The sequence below is a fragment of the Athalia rosae genome, chromosome 4 (assembly GCF_917208135.1).
Source record: "Athalia rosae chromosome 4, iyAthRosa1.1, whole genome shotgun sequence".
Taxonomy (NCBI): Eukaryota; Metazoa; Arthropoda; class Insecta; order Hymenoptera; family Athaliidae; genus Athalia; species Athalia rosae.
In genome coordinates, this window is record NC_064029.1 from 1,336,410 (window position 1) to 1,347,743 (window position 11,334).

General features: G+C 38.4%; 4 protein-coding genes across 5 annotated transcripts; 1 reads left to right on the plus strand and 3 right to left on the minus strand.

Annotated features, from left to right (window-relative positions):
• Nucleotides 1–99: 99 nt before the first annotated feature.
• Nucleotides 100–3,048, plus strand: LOC105687605 (vacuolar fusion protein MON1 homolog A). Its single transcript, XM_012403390.3, has 7 exons — nt 100–496; nt 603–925; nt 997–1,240; nt 1,316–1,600; nt 1,691–1,881; nt 1,973–2,075; nt 2,160–3,048. The coding sequence occupies exons 1-7, from the start codon at nt 221–223 to the stop codon at nt 2,298–2,300; spliced, it is 1,563 nt and encodes a 520-aa protein (XP_012258813.2). The 5' UTR covers nt 100–220; the 3' UTR covers nt 2,301–3,048.
• On the minus strand, nt 2,945–5,016 carry LOC105687606 (pre-mRNA-splicing factor 38). The gene is made up of 3 exons (XM_012403391.3): nt 4,320–5,016; nt 3,722–4,089; nt 2,945–3,634 (listed from the first exon to the last, which is right to left on the minus strand). Exons 1-3 carry the CDS (start codon nt 4,481–4,483, stop codon nt 3,267–3,269), a joined length of 900 nt encoding a protein of 299 aa, XP_012258814.2. The 5' UTR covers nt 4,484–5,016; the 3' UTR covers nt 2,945–3,266.
• Nucleotides 5,017–6,265: 1,249 nt separating this feature from the next.
• LOC105687457 lies at nt 6,266–8,801 on the minus strand. 2 transcript variants are annotated; one of them, XM_048654512.1, is made up of 5 exons: nt 8,611–8,801; nt 8,366–8,527; nt 8,085–8,243; nt 7,407–7,935; nt 6,266–7,340 (listed from the first exon to the last, which is right to left on the minus strand). In XM_048654512.1, exons 1-5 carry the CDS (start codon nt 8,686–8,688, stop codon nt 6,373–6,375), a joined length of 1,896 nt encoding a protein of 631 aa, XP_048510469.1. In that variant the 5' UTR covers nt 8,689–8,801; the 3' UTR covers nt 6,266–6,372. The 2 variants fall into 2 exon arrangements, with proteins under 2 accessions (XP_048510469.1, XP_048510468.1); XM_048654511.1 differs by having other exon boundaries at nt 6,266–7,935.
• Nucleotides 8,802–9,774: 973 nt separating this feature from the next.
• Nucleotides 9,775–11,303, minus strand: LOC105687466. The gene is made up of 4 exons (XM_012403126.3): nt 11,143–11,303; nt 10,882–11,031; nt 10,622–10,798; nt 9,775–10,500 (listed from the first exon to the last, which is right to left on the minus strand). Exons 1-4 carry the CDS (start codon nt 11,296–11,298, stop codon nt 9,970–9,972), a joined length of 1,014 nt encoding a protein of 337 aa, XP_012258549.2. The 5' UTR covers nt 11,299–11,303; the 3' UTR covers nt 9,775–9,969.
• Between the last annotated feature and the right edge of the window lie 31 nt (nt 11,304–11,334).

Consider the following 11,334-nt stretch of genomic DNA (forward strand, 5'->3'; position numbering starts at 1 on the left):
AAAATTTGTATTTTCCCGCAATTATTGTGATCAAATTGTGATTTTCATCAGACTCTAGATTCTAGGGATGTTTGTATGAGAAGTTGGTTGCACCGATTGCAGGAGGATTAATGACAACACAGTCAGCCGCGCTGTCATGGACGGGTGGGTGATCGTTGATAAACGTCAATTCTGTAATAAAATCAGGCGCCATATATCGAGTAATTGAATTAAACTAAAAATGGCCACTCAGGAGGCTTCTAGCGTTGATGACGTTATTGCTGAGCCAGGTATCGAGCCTGGGGCTTCAGCTGAAACAATGTTAGTAACAACAGATAGTTTCGAGGAGTACGAACAGGAGATGAGCAGCAGCATAGATGATAGGCAAATGAAAGAGAGTACAACTAGTACAATATCTGAACTGCAAGAAGATGTTCGTGATATTCCAACAACCCCTAATGCAGCTACCCCCACAGACCCAAAACCATCCACGACGACTGTTGACGAAACAGAGATCGTAAGTTTTAAAACCTTGGTTTTTTCACCACCGCAAAGCGTTGCCCAATGGATAGAATTCAATTTCACAATAACCACTTTTGTTGATCGGTGCCTTCACATTCCAGGATGATGGCACTCAGCAGCTCAGCCTGAACAGCTTAGACATCGATCCCCTGCGAAACAAAGCATGGCTGGCACAAAAAAAGCATATCTTCATACTGAGTCAAGCTGGAAAGCCCATTTATTCAAGACACAGTTCTGAAGACAAGCTGGTTACGCTTATGGGAGTCATGCAGGCCCTTGTCTCGTTTGTACAAGCTGGAAATGATATGATCAGATCTGTGCATGCTGGTGACACAAATTTTGTATTTGTTGTCAAAGGACCCTTGATTTTAGTTACTGTATCTAAGACCCTCGAAAGTGTACCACAACTAGTCTTGCAATTAACGTAAGTTCACATCAAATGACAATGTTGTGAATTGATCACAATGCCAATAGCGACCTATTATGTTTCCACAGATATGTTTATAACCAGATAGTATCTGTCCTGACTCAATCACAACTTACCAGGGTCTATGATCAGAGGAGAAACTTTGATTTACGCAGATTGTTAACTGGTAGTGAAAGATTAATCGATCATTTGCTGAACTTTATGGACAGGGAACCAGCTTTTTTTTTAGGCGCTATCAAATGCTTACCTTTGCTCCCATCTATGAGAGATTCTATTACCCAAACGATTGTTCAAACTTGTGGTAAAATCAAAGTGAGTGATATGACTTTTAATCAATGCAGCATCGGATAAAATATACTACTGTTGATGTGAATATGATCTTTGCAGAATTTGGTCTTTGCAATTCTGCTGGCCAACAATCAACTTGTAACTTTGGTGAGAATGAAAAAATATTTTATACACCCAGCGGACCTACACCTAATTCAGAATTTAGTTGACAGTTCAGAGTCGTTCAAAACGGTGGAAAGTTGGACACCGATCTGTTTACCAAAGTTTGATTCTAACGGTTTCATGCACGGCCATGTCTCGTACCTGGCAGAAGATTGCCAAGCCTGTTTGTTGTTACTCACAGTAGAGAGGGACGTATTTTACACTCTTTCAGAAGCTAAACAAGTAAGCACGCCTCATTAAAAAAATCATTTCCTCATTTCCAAAATAATTTCAAGAAACGATGTTACTCATACATTGTTTCATTTCAACCAGAAAATAGTAGAAAAACTGCGAAGAACAAATTGCTTGGAAGCAATTAATGAATCTATGAACAAGACATCCGTAACTACTGCAGAAATTGGTCTACCAGAGATGCGACATGTCTTGTACAAATGTAGAAGTACTGCTCAGTTCTGGAGCCCTGGATTTCAGCCGCCATATACAACAGACGAAGAGATCGAAAGGTGAATTTTACTTGCTGAGATATTCGTTCGATAAACAAGTTGAACTGATCTGATATTTTGTATTCTGATTTGTGCTTTTCATACTTCATAGATTACTGGGGCTTTACCAATGCCTTCATCATAGATTGCACGCTCCGAATCGGCCGTTGAAGTTAATATTCCAGCAGCTAGATAAGGAAACAATGCTGGCTTGGGTAAGTCACAGAATTATCCATCGCTAATTATTAGTATACGAACAGCAACAATATCTGAGCAATATCATTTCAATTTCTATCTAGGTGACGTCTGGCTTTGAACTGTACGTGACTTTCGAACCTCTGGTAACAAAGCCAGACGCAATAAATTCCGTAAGTAAATTACTAAAGTGGATAAAAAAAGAGGAAGAGAGATTGTTTATACTAAATTCGCCAACATTCTAGCAATCATTGAAATACTTGATCAAATCAAAATATTTTCACATGCCTCAGCTGTGGCACCACAGCAATTGTGTTTGTCAGGAATTTTTTTATAGATGTCGATTTTTTTTATCGCAGTAGACCTCTGAATTCTATAAATTGTATAAATTGTGATATGAGGAATGTACATCAATGATGGTCTTTCATATTGTGTCAGCGAGTATGAGAGCTCGTAGAAAATTTGTTGGGATACGAAAGCTTCGTAAGTAACGTCATATTGATAGAACTTGACTGCTGATTTTTTCTCACTTGCATATACCTACCATACATTTTCTGTAAATAAATAATGCTCAACAAAATAAAACTGTCACCCCGAGAAGATCGAACCATCTCAGGGCGATCTTTGAACTTTTCTCTGATCATGGACATTATTTACTATCGAAAATTTACCATTACGCTAACGCGTTTGGAACTTTTCTGTATACGCTGCGCTTGAATGCAGTGATCGCGGTGCTCTGTAATATTTATTCTGATAGTGTTCGAATAGTCAAATACTCAACTTTCCCAATAAATTCAGTATCAGTGTGATGCGAGTACATTCACATTATACTTAAATACAATGTACAGATATGCTACTGTGTAGCGTTATTATATCAAAAAAAAAAAAATCTGATGTTATCAAACTGTATTTAATCAATCATTACTTACCACTTAATTGGTCAGTGAATACTTGAACCAAGTAAGTATATCCAATAAAATACAAAGAAAATTATATACTTTTCCGTCATTAAATTGTGTTTTCATCTGCACTGAGAATCAGAACTTACTCTTGTCAATTACAAATTGAAGTTCACGTTCATTGATAAAATGCCATGAAAGCATTAAGATTAGAAGAAATTTTTATGTCACTCATTATACAAATGTGAGGCGATGCTCGATAATTGTTCAAAAATGGCAGTCCACACTTTTCTGGTAAGAAAAATGGAAAATCTAATGTCTCGGCCTCTCTCGTTCTCTCCTACGGTCACGTTCCCTTTCTTTCTCTCTATCATCTCTTCTGTATCTATCCTTATCTCTATCTTTATCCTTGTGGGATGAAGAGGAAGAATGCAGTTTAGGAGATTTGCTCCGCTTGCGTTCTCTTCTGTCTCTCTCTCGCTCCCTACTTCTTGACCTCCGTTTTTCTCTTTCGGATTTTTTCTCTGTTCGGGTATGCCTCTTCTCACGATCTCTGTGTCGCTCTCTTTCGAATTCTTCGACTCGCTTGCGACTTTCCTCTTTAATTACTGGTATATCTTCATCTTCGGAAGACTCAATTCCTTCGTCCATGTCATCTTCCAAAGCTGATATTTTTCCTTCTGCAACATTTGAATTTTTGATTTTTTTCTATGCGAACCAACAAATAAAGTACAATACTAAAAGACAAGATACTGTTATTGACAAACCTATTTCGTTATTTTCCTCCAATACATGTCGTTTCTGTATTCTAGGCAGGATGACATCACAGGATCTTTCCTCTCTGAGCAATTCATCAATAAATTCATCCATGTGAACGAGTTCAAACTGACCTTGTTTATTCTGCCTCCTCAATTTTCTATTGTCGTTGAACAAAGGTTCCAAATATTTGTAACAGTCAACTGATGTTCCGGTAAGACGCATGTACAGAGCACCCAAAGCACGTACGTATTTAAATTCCTCATTCTTTATAAACTCTACAATGATATCCTTCTCCGGCTGGATTTGGAGCATTTTCAATATGAGGCACAGGAATGGGGTGGGCTTGACGTTTCCACCAAAGACTCCTCCAAGGTATCTATAGTCACAAAAGCCAATGTTTATAGGTTACTCGATTCATTTCATCTGGATATGGCAAGCAGATCATAGGATTGATTGAAAAATTTGAAGAAGGTTTTAATGTCTCAGTACGTGATTCTGAATTGTACTTGAACTTTATGTGGACTTGCGGATACTATGTAAAATAAATTAGTTAAAAAACACAACGAAGAATTACTTGGTACATGGAGCAGGATGCGATAAACCCACCTTAATTCCATGGCCTTGTCTACAAGTAGTTCGGCAGTGAGGGCAAAACATTCTTCTTTCCAATATTTTGAATCGTATATTCGTGATCTGATGATTTTCTCCACTAAATACTGTGGATTTGTTCCACGAATAGACTTAGCGTCTTTTACGGTACGGTTCGCCATCCTCGACTGCGGCCCGCAACAGACTGTCACTACTCTGTATCTCCGTGTACTCCCGCCCAAAGCTAAGCTCTCTGGCGCTCGCCACCATTTGCTAGTCGTACTTTGAATCGTCTCGTTGATCGCCACGTAATTTTTAAATTTAACGGTATGTACCTAATATCGGAAAATTCTAAAACTTGAGATAGTCAGTTGAAGAATTCCACTACATTTACACATATAACGCTGCCGAATCGAACGTATGAAAAATGGTAATACGTCTTATCAAAGTCAGTGGAAAGTCGCGAGGTCCAGCGCTTCTCTACGCGACCCCTGATTGCCCTGCTTACAATTAGTGATATACCTATCTGATTCATAATGCAAATGCTATGTCTAAATTTTAGACTACCGTGTATTACCATCTCTTTATTATGATATTAATTTTTTTGTATTTCGAATGCGAAAGCCAAATTGATCTATCTATAAAATCAAAAAAGTTATCGCCAATTTTTTACTTTTCAGAGCAAAAAAATTGAGATATCTTAATGGGAAAAATTTGTAGCTCAATTTACTCAACGGATTCGTGTTCCTGGGGTCGAAATACATTGTTAAAGCGTCATACGATCGATTTTAAATTGAAAATACTTCATTTTTGGCCTAAAAATCGAAAAAATCCAAACGGGTACCCCTTGGGATTTTGTCGATTTTGGACCAAAAAAAAAAATTTTATTTTATATGCTATTCTGATGTTTTTTGACCCCAGGAATACGAATCTGAAAGAAAAATTGATCTATCTGTAAAAAGGATCGAGTTATCGCCAATTTTTCACTTTTTGGAGTAGAAAAATGGAGATATCTCGAAGGGAAAAAATCGTAGCTCAATTTGGACGACGGATTCGTGTTCCTGAGGTCAAATTACATAAGAAAAGTGCCATACGATCAATTTTAAAAAATAAAAATTTTTGGTCAAAATTTGAGATTTTTCCAAGGGGTACCCCTTACGATTTTTTCAAATTTTGACCAAAATTTTTTATTTTTCGAAATTGATCGTATAGCACTTTTCTTACGTATTTTGACCTCAGAAACACGAATCCGTTGTCCAAATTGAGCTACGATTTTTTCCCTTCGAGATATCCTCAAATTTGTACCAAAAAATGCGAAAAAATGAGGATAACTCGGTCATTTTTGCACATAGATCAATTTTTCTTCCGGATTTGAATTCCTGAGCTCAAATTACATTAATATAGAGCAAAAAATCAATTTTTTATTTTTGACCGCGAAAAGCTGAAAATTGGCGATAACTCGGTCAATTTTAGAGATAGATCAATTTTCTTTTCAGATTCGGATTCCTGAGGCCAAAATACATAAGAAAAGCATATTAAACCCAATGAAAAAAGTGATTTATTTTTTGCTCAAAAATCGAATTTTCTTTTTGGTTTTCGCGGGTGATCTCAGGTATAATCAGCTCAGGAATCCCAATCTGAAAGCCAAAATCATCTACTCATGCAATCGATCGAGTAATCATCAATTATTCGCTGTTGGGGGCAGAAAAATTATAAGACATATCGAGTGGTTTTAGTCGCAGACCCACTTCGAATCGTCGCAATCCATGCATGGGTCGAAATATTCGTATTTCTCAATTCACCAGCAAACCCGAGCTTGGCTGGAGTCAGGTAGCCAGCAGCGTAGCGCTTTGTTGTGAGACGTCACCTTCGGGGCTGTGCAGAGGTCACGCCCCACAACAACCTCGCGCCGCGTTGAAATCAATTCTATTGCTCTGCAGTACAAAACTTTGATTTTTCACAACTGCGGGTAAAGTGATTTAATGATAAAACTGCGAATGTGAAACTTATTACATTATTTTATCGATTGCCACATTATTTTAATGCATTGTAAGGGAGCCGCTAGTGAATTCTATAAATCAACTGGCTTGCTATTTACTGTAACTTCCATTGCCCCCGAAGATGTGTCTTCGAAGCTTATTGCAGTCGTATTGCCTCCAATGTATAATATGACTGCTTCGTAACTCCATCCTAATGGGAAGCAGTAGTTTTGGACTCCCCAATCGTACCAATTTTTGTAATAATGAGACGGGTAAAGTGTTAGATCATTAAACCATCCGTACACGTACAGACAATTTATGATTTTCGCTAGCCGAGAACCTGGCGTCGATGTTTCTTGCTCTCCGTCGTCTTTTTTATCATTTTCAGAATTATTGCTCTTGAGATACTTGATGAGCGATTCATAACTCCAATCGAGTGTGAAACACTTATTTCGCACTCCCCAGTCATACCAATTTCTGTAATAATGAGCCGGATAGAGTGTCAAATCAGTAAACCATCCATAAATATTCGGACAATTAATGATAGTCCCCAACTGGTCATTTGGCATTTCTGAGTCCGTTGGTTGTTGCCCATCTATACCTATGTCGTTGTTTCTAGAATTCTTGCTTCTGATAAATGCAATGACTGATTCATAACTCCATCCATCTGGAAAACAATTCTTTTGCATACCCCAGTTATACCAATTTCGGTAATAATAAGAAGGATAAATTGTCACGTTGCTCATCCATTTGTAAATATGTAGGCAATTCATGTCTTCTTCCGATAATGCCGGAAATACAGTGGTCAGAGTTTCTATTTCCCCAGATCCTGATTGAGAATCTGGAGTAGTCTCTCCCCATTCCGATTGGGATTTTTCAGTTGTCCCTCCCCAACCTGATTGAGAATTTGTCGTCGTCTCTCCCCAACCTGGTTGGGATTCTGTTGTTGGCTCTCCCCATTCCGATTGGGATTCTGTTGTTGGCTCTCCCCATTCCGATTGGGATTTTGTAGTTGTCTCTTCCCATCCTGGTTGTGAATTTGTCGTCATCTCTCCCCATCCTGGTTGGGATTCTGTTGTTGGCTCTCCCCATTCCGATTGGGATTTTTCAGTTGTCCCTCCCCAACCTGATTGAGAATTTGTCGTCGTCTCTCCCCAACCTGGTTGGGATTCTGTTGTTGGCTCTCCCCATTCCGATTGGGATTCTGTTGTTAGCTCTCCCCATTCCGATTGGGATTTTGTAGTTGTCTCTTCCCATCCTGGTTGTGAATTTGTCGTCATCTCTCCCCATCCTGGTTGAGAATTTGTCGTCGTCTCTCCCCATCCTGGTTGGGATTCTGTTGTTGGCTCTCCCCATTCCGATTGGGATTTTGTAGTTGTCTCTGCCAGTCCTGGTTGGGTCTTAGTTGTTTCCCCTGACCCAGGTTGAGAATTTGTCTCTGTTTCTGTAACAAGACCTGGTTCAGACGTAGGTGTTAATTGGCGCTCACAGTCGAGAGTATTATCGACCATGACGTTGGCAATGATCTTCAGAGTAAAATTTTCATACGCCCAGAGCTCCCCAAAGGTCACTGTTAGGTTGAATTCATCACAAGACGGCGGTTGATCGTATAGTGAGAATGGTCCTTTATATTCCCTGATAGCTGTGTATTGTCCCTAATAAATATGAGAAAAAATATATCAGGAAAATCATGAGCTACGCTAGATATATTTGTATGAGAAATTTTCTTGGCCAAAGAAGACTAGTTTCGTCGAATCGTTAATGATTAGGTTTCTGTGATTAATATATGAAGAGGTTGAATCACCGCTGGGACAGGGCAACCCTGGTTCCATGGAATCAGCATACGGACCGGTTTTGTTCTCAGCGAATTCGTGCGACTCGATAAATATCTGACACAGACACTATTTTCCGCGTACCACGGTTGAGGTTCCGGATTGTCACGTGTTGCATAGAAGAAGCTCATCTATTGCAATTGAAATTATATGATTTTTAATTGATTGATTCTGATTTTAAATAAAAAACTAAAATGTTACAGCATGAACACACAATTTTGATTAATTATTTTGGGGAACAGTATTGACTAACATGAGTCCCAATACCCCAATCCAAGGGCTTTTCCAGAGTCACTGTCAAGTTTTCGCCATCCCTATTTACACTGATCCAGTCGTTGTCTGACGATTCCACAGATATTATTTTGATAGTGCCCGTTAAGCAGTAATCATCATCGTCACAGGTGTATTCCTGTAACTGAGTTAAACGCTGACGTGAGTATTTTATATTTAACAATAAAGAAAAAATCAATATACCGTCACTGATTGATATGAACATACCGAATCATTGGCATTTTGTGCATGGCATATCTTAATGATGAAGATCAAAATAAAAGTCGACACTCTCTTCATTTCCATGCCACGTTTACAAATATGGAAGCTATATTACAAGAAGGTCGTGGCCCCCAAAATTGCCACTGCACATTGAATTCGCAGTCTTTTATATAAGCTTGAGACACCACGAAATTTACGTCTATTATCTCTGATGGTTCGAATAATTACTGCGTGCAGCAAAAATGTTCGTTAGCAAAAAAGACTAGCTAATTGATCCAGTTAGTTCCATATCGTCATGACTATGCATTATGCGTTTGACCTTGACAAAACAATTATAATAGGTAGCGTATAATCAGGGGGATGATAAGACTTGCAGAAGAGCTATTGAAAATGCAGATAAGATGAGCAAATGAATGTTTTGCTAATTGCGTGAAAAGTCACTCGTCGAACATTTTTTTTTTTTTTTTTTATGTAAAACATACCTTTTTGGAAACAATTGACTCATTATTATCGATCTTATACACTCGATATGTACAAAATTTTACCATTTTTTCATAACGTTCAAATTACGCATCTATACATAAAAAGCTCACGTGATTCTACGCTGCTAAAAACCTGATGCCATCACTTCCATCTTTGAGATTTTTTAACTTCTTCTCTGACATTTGACATAGTACATTTATTCAATATTTTTTTACACCTCACAACATACATCACGTGTAGCTCTGCAGTCGGTGTATTATTCTCATTAGATCAACATAGTTTTTCTATGAGCGCCGTTAATTTAATTTCCTCCCAGCCCGGAATGAAGTCCCATAATATGGTCAACCTAAAATCAGTATCCATACGCACGAGGTGACTGATTTCGAGTGAGGGCTTTCACTATTTCGAAAATGATATTTATCAAAGATTACATCTGACCAAAGCTGTAGGGTTTACAGGAAACGAAAAAAAAAATGGAATTAATCGGTGATGTTAGTTCAGAAATTTCCTCGCTTCAAGCGCTCGGATATTATGATGGTCCAGAGTTGCATAGACTTATAAATACAGGACAAGTTGTGGCTGTTAGTTCCAAGATTTTAAATATGTAATGCTCATTGTCAGTTCAATATTGCTAGTTATTGGGATGATAGGAAAAATCACAGATACGATCGAAAAAAATCTTGCGAGTGATGAAGCATATTATACTTTATTGATAGCAGTTACATTTTTGCATGTTACACCCCCCTGACCTTCTATCACGAGAGTGCAAAGATCAATCTTATTGTTAGGTTCGTTACCGTAGGCTCAAGCGCTTCTGAAAACTCTAGCACCCCCGGAAACGTTACCATTACCTCAAATATTCATTTGGTAGTTCTATATCCCTTAAAAACAGCAACGATTCCTTAAACCCCAGTTCAACCAGTCCCAAACAGCTGTACAGGAATTCTGGTTTCCCTTACACTTGGAATTTTGGGCCTGTAATTTTACTCCGGCGTCAATATTTCCGGAAATTTCACCGTTTCCTCCAACATTCACCTGGCCGTTCAATTCCGCGGAAAAACAATTAATCTGCCTGCCCCAGTCTACCCATTTCTTAACAGATAGACAGGATTTAGATAAGTCCTGGTCACCCGGACACTCGGAAGTTCCTAATTCTGATCCTGGTTCGGTACTCGAGTCTGAAAGTCCTTCTGATCCAGAGTCTGTATAATCCATGCTACTTGTTTCTATAGACGGTTCAGTTGATGAATCCGGTTCTTCCTTAACAGTGACTTTCCAAATTGCCGTAAGATAAGCCTCTTCAAATTTTCCACTGTTTCCTATGGTTAATATGTACTGGAATACAGGGCCCGGCGGCCGCTTTCGTTCCAATTCAAAGCCTCCCTCAAATCCACGTCCTGGTTTGAATGTCATCTACACGCCGTATAGGAAAAACCATACATTCAATATATCTATCGGAAAAACCAAGAAATTCGCACCGTCTATTCCATGTTTTTCAATCTCAGGTAAAAGTTACAATGAAATTTTCAATTACCGGCTCAGTAGGACATGTCTCATACACCCTAAATAGGTCGGCTGTCACTCGATGCGATATCCCATACCTGCTTCTAGCTGACCGCACCAAATCTTTAAATTCCACACAGATCGTTCCCCAAAGACCAGCATCGCCCTGGGGCTCACTATCATCACTAGTCCTAATCCACCAGTTTACCTGAAACAATTAAATAATAAATCGACCGTCGTAAAATCTATCGTATGCTGTCTTTACGGATTAGTGAATAATGATTGGCAGACGTATTCTTGTGTGACAAAAGTTAATTCATCCTTCACGGTCAACGTAATATTTTCTCCTTCACCATCAGCACTGTACAACGGGTTCGGTTCAGTTTTCAAACTTATCAAATCAACAGCTCCGTACAAACATCTTGCGGACTTGCAAATATACTGAAACGAATTCAATCAATCATCAGGCACAGTTATGGTCAGATTTACGTTATACTCTTAGCAGATAATTCATTTACAGAGCGTATTTTTACTAATTATTCTTCTTCCTACCGGCGCTTCTGTTTGTTCATCAACTGCAAGACATACTTCAATAATTGATATGATTAATATAAATGTCAACAGTTTTCCTATCATTATGATTATTTTGAAAATGATTGCTAGAACGGAATAATAATCTGTCCTACAAAGTTTCTTCAAATGATGCATGTATCTTCAACTTATATAGTTTTCATAAGTACAGAG

Bases quoted from the DNA above. Each gene is read 5' to 3' on its own strand.
- LOC105687605 (XM_012403390.3), top strand. From the start codon at position 221: ATGGCCACTCAGGAGGCTTCTAGCGTTGATGACGTTATTGCTGAGCCA. The intron at 926-996 runs GTAAGTTCACAT...ATGTTTCCACAG, and splicing joins CAACTAGTCTTGCAATTAAC to ATATGTTTATAACCAGATAG. The intron at 1,601-1,690 runs GTAAGCACGCCT...CATTTCAACCAG, and splicing joins CTCTTTCAGAAGCTAAACAA to AAAATAGTAGAAAAACTGCG.
- LOC105687606 (XM_012403391.3), bottom strand. From the start codon at position 4,483: ATGGCGAACCGTACCGTAAAAGACGCTAAGTCTATTCGTGGAACAAAT. The intron at 4,090-4,319 runs GTGGGTTTATCG...TTGTGACTATAG, and splicing joins GACAAGGCCATGGAATTAAG to ATACCTTGGAGGAGTCTTTG. The intron at 3,635-3,721 runs GTTTGTCAATAA...CAAATGTTGCAG, and splicing joins GGAGGAAAATAACGAAATAG to AAGGAAAAATATCAGCTTTG.
- LOC105687457 (XM_048654511.1), bottom strand. From the start codon at position 8,688: ATGGAAATGAAGAGAGTGTCGACTTTTATTTTGATCTTCATCATTAAG. The intron at 8,528-8,610 runs GTATGTTCATAT...CGTTTAACTCAG, and splicing joins CACAAAATGCCAATGATTCG to TTACAGGAATACACCTGTGA. The intron at 8,244-8,365 runs GTTAGTCAATAC...CAATTGCAATAG, and splicing joins ATTGGGGTATTGGGACTCAT to ATGAGCTTCTTCTATGCAAC.
- LOC105687466 (XM_012403126.3), bottom strand. From the start codon at position 11,298: ATGCATCATTTGAAGAAACTTTGTAGGACAGATTATTATTCCGTTCTA. The intron at 10,799-10,881 runs GTCTGCCAATCA...TAATTGTTTCAG, and splicing joins CTTTTGTCACACAAGAATAC to GTAAACTGGTGGATTAGGAC. The intron at 10,501-10,621 runs GTAATTGAAAAT...TACGGCGTGTAG, and splicing joins AGACATGTCCTACTGAGCCG to ATGACATTCAAACCAGGACG.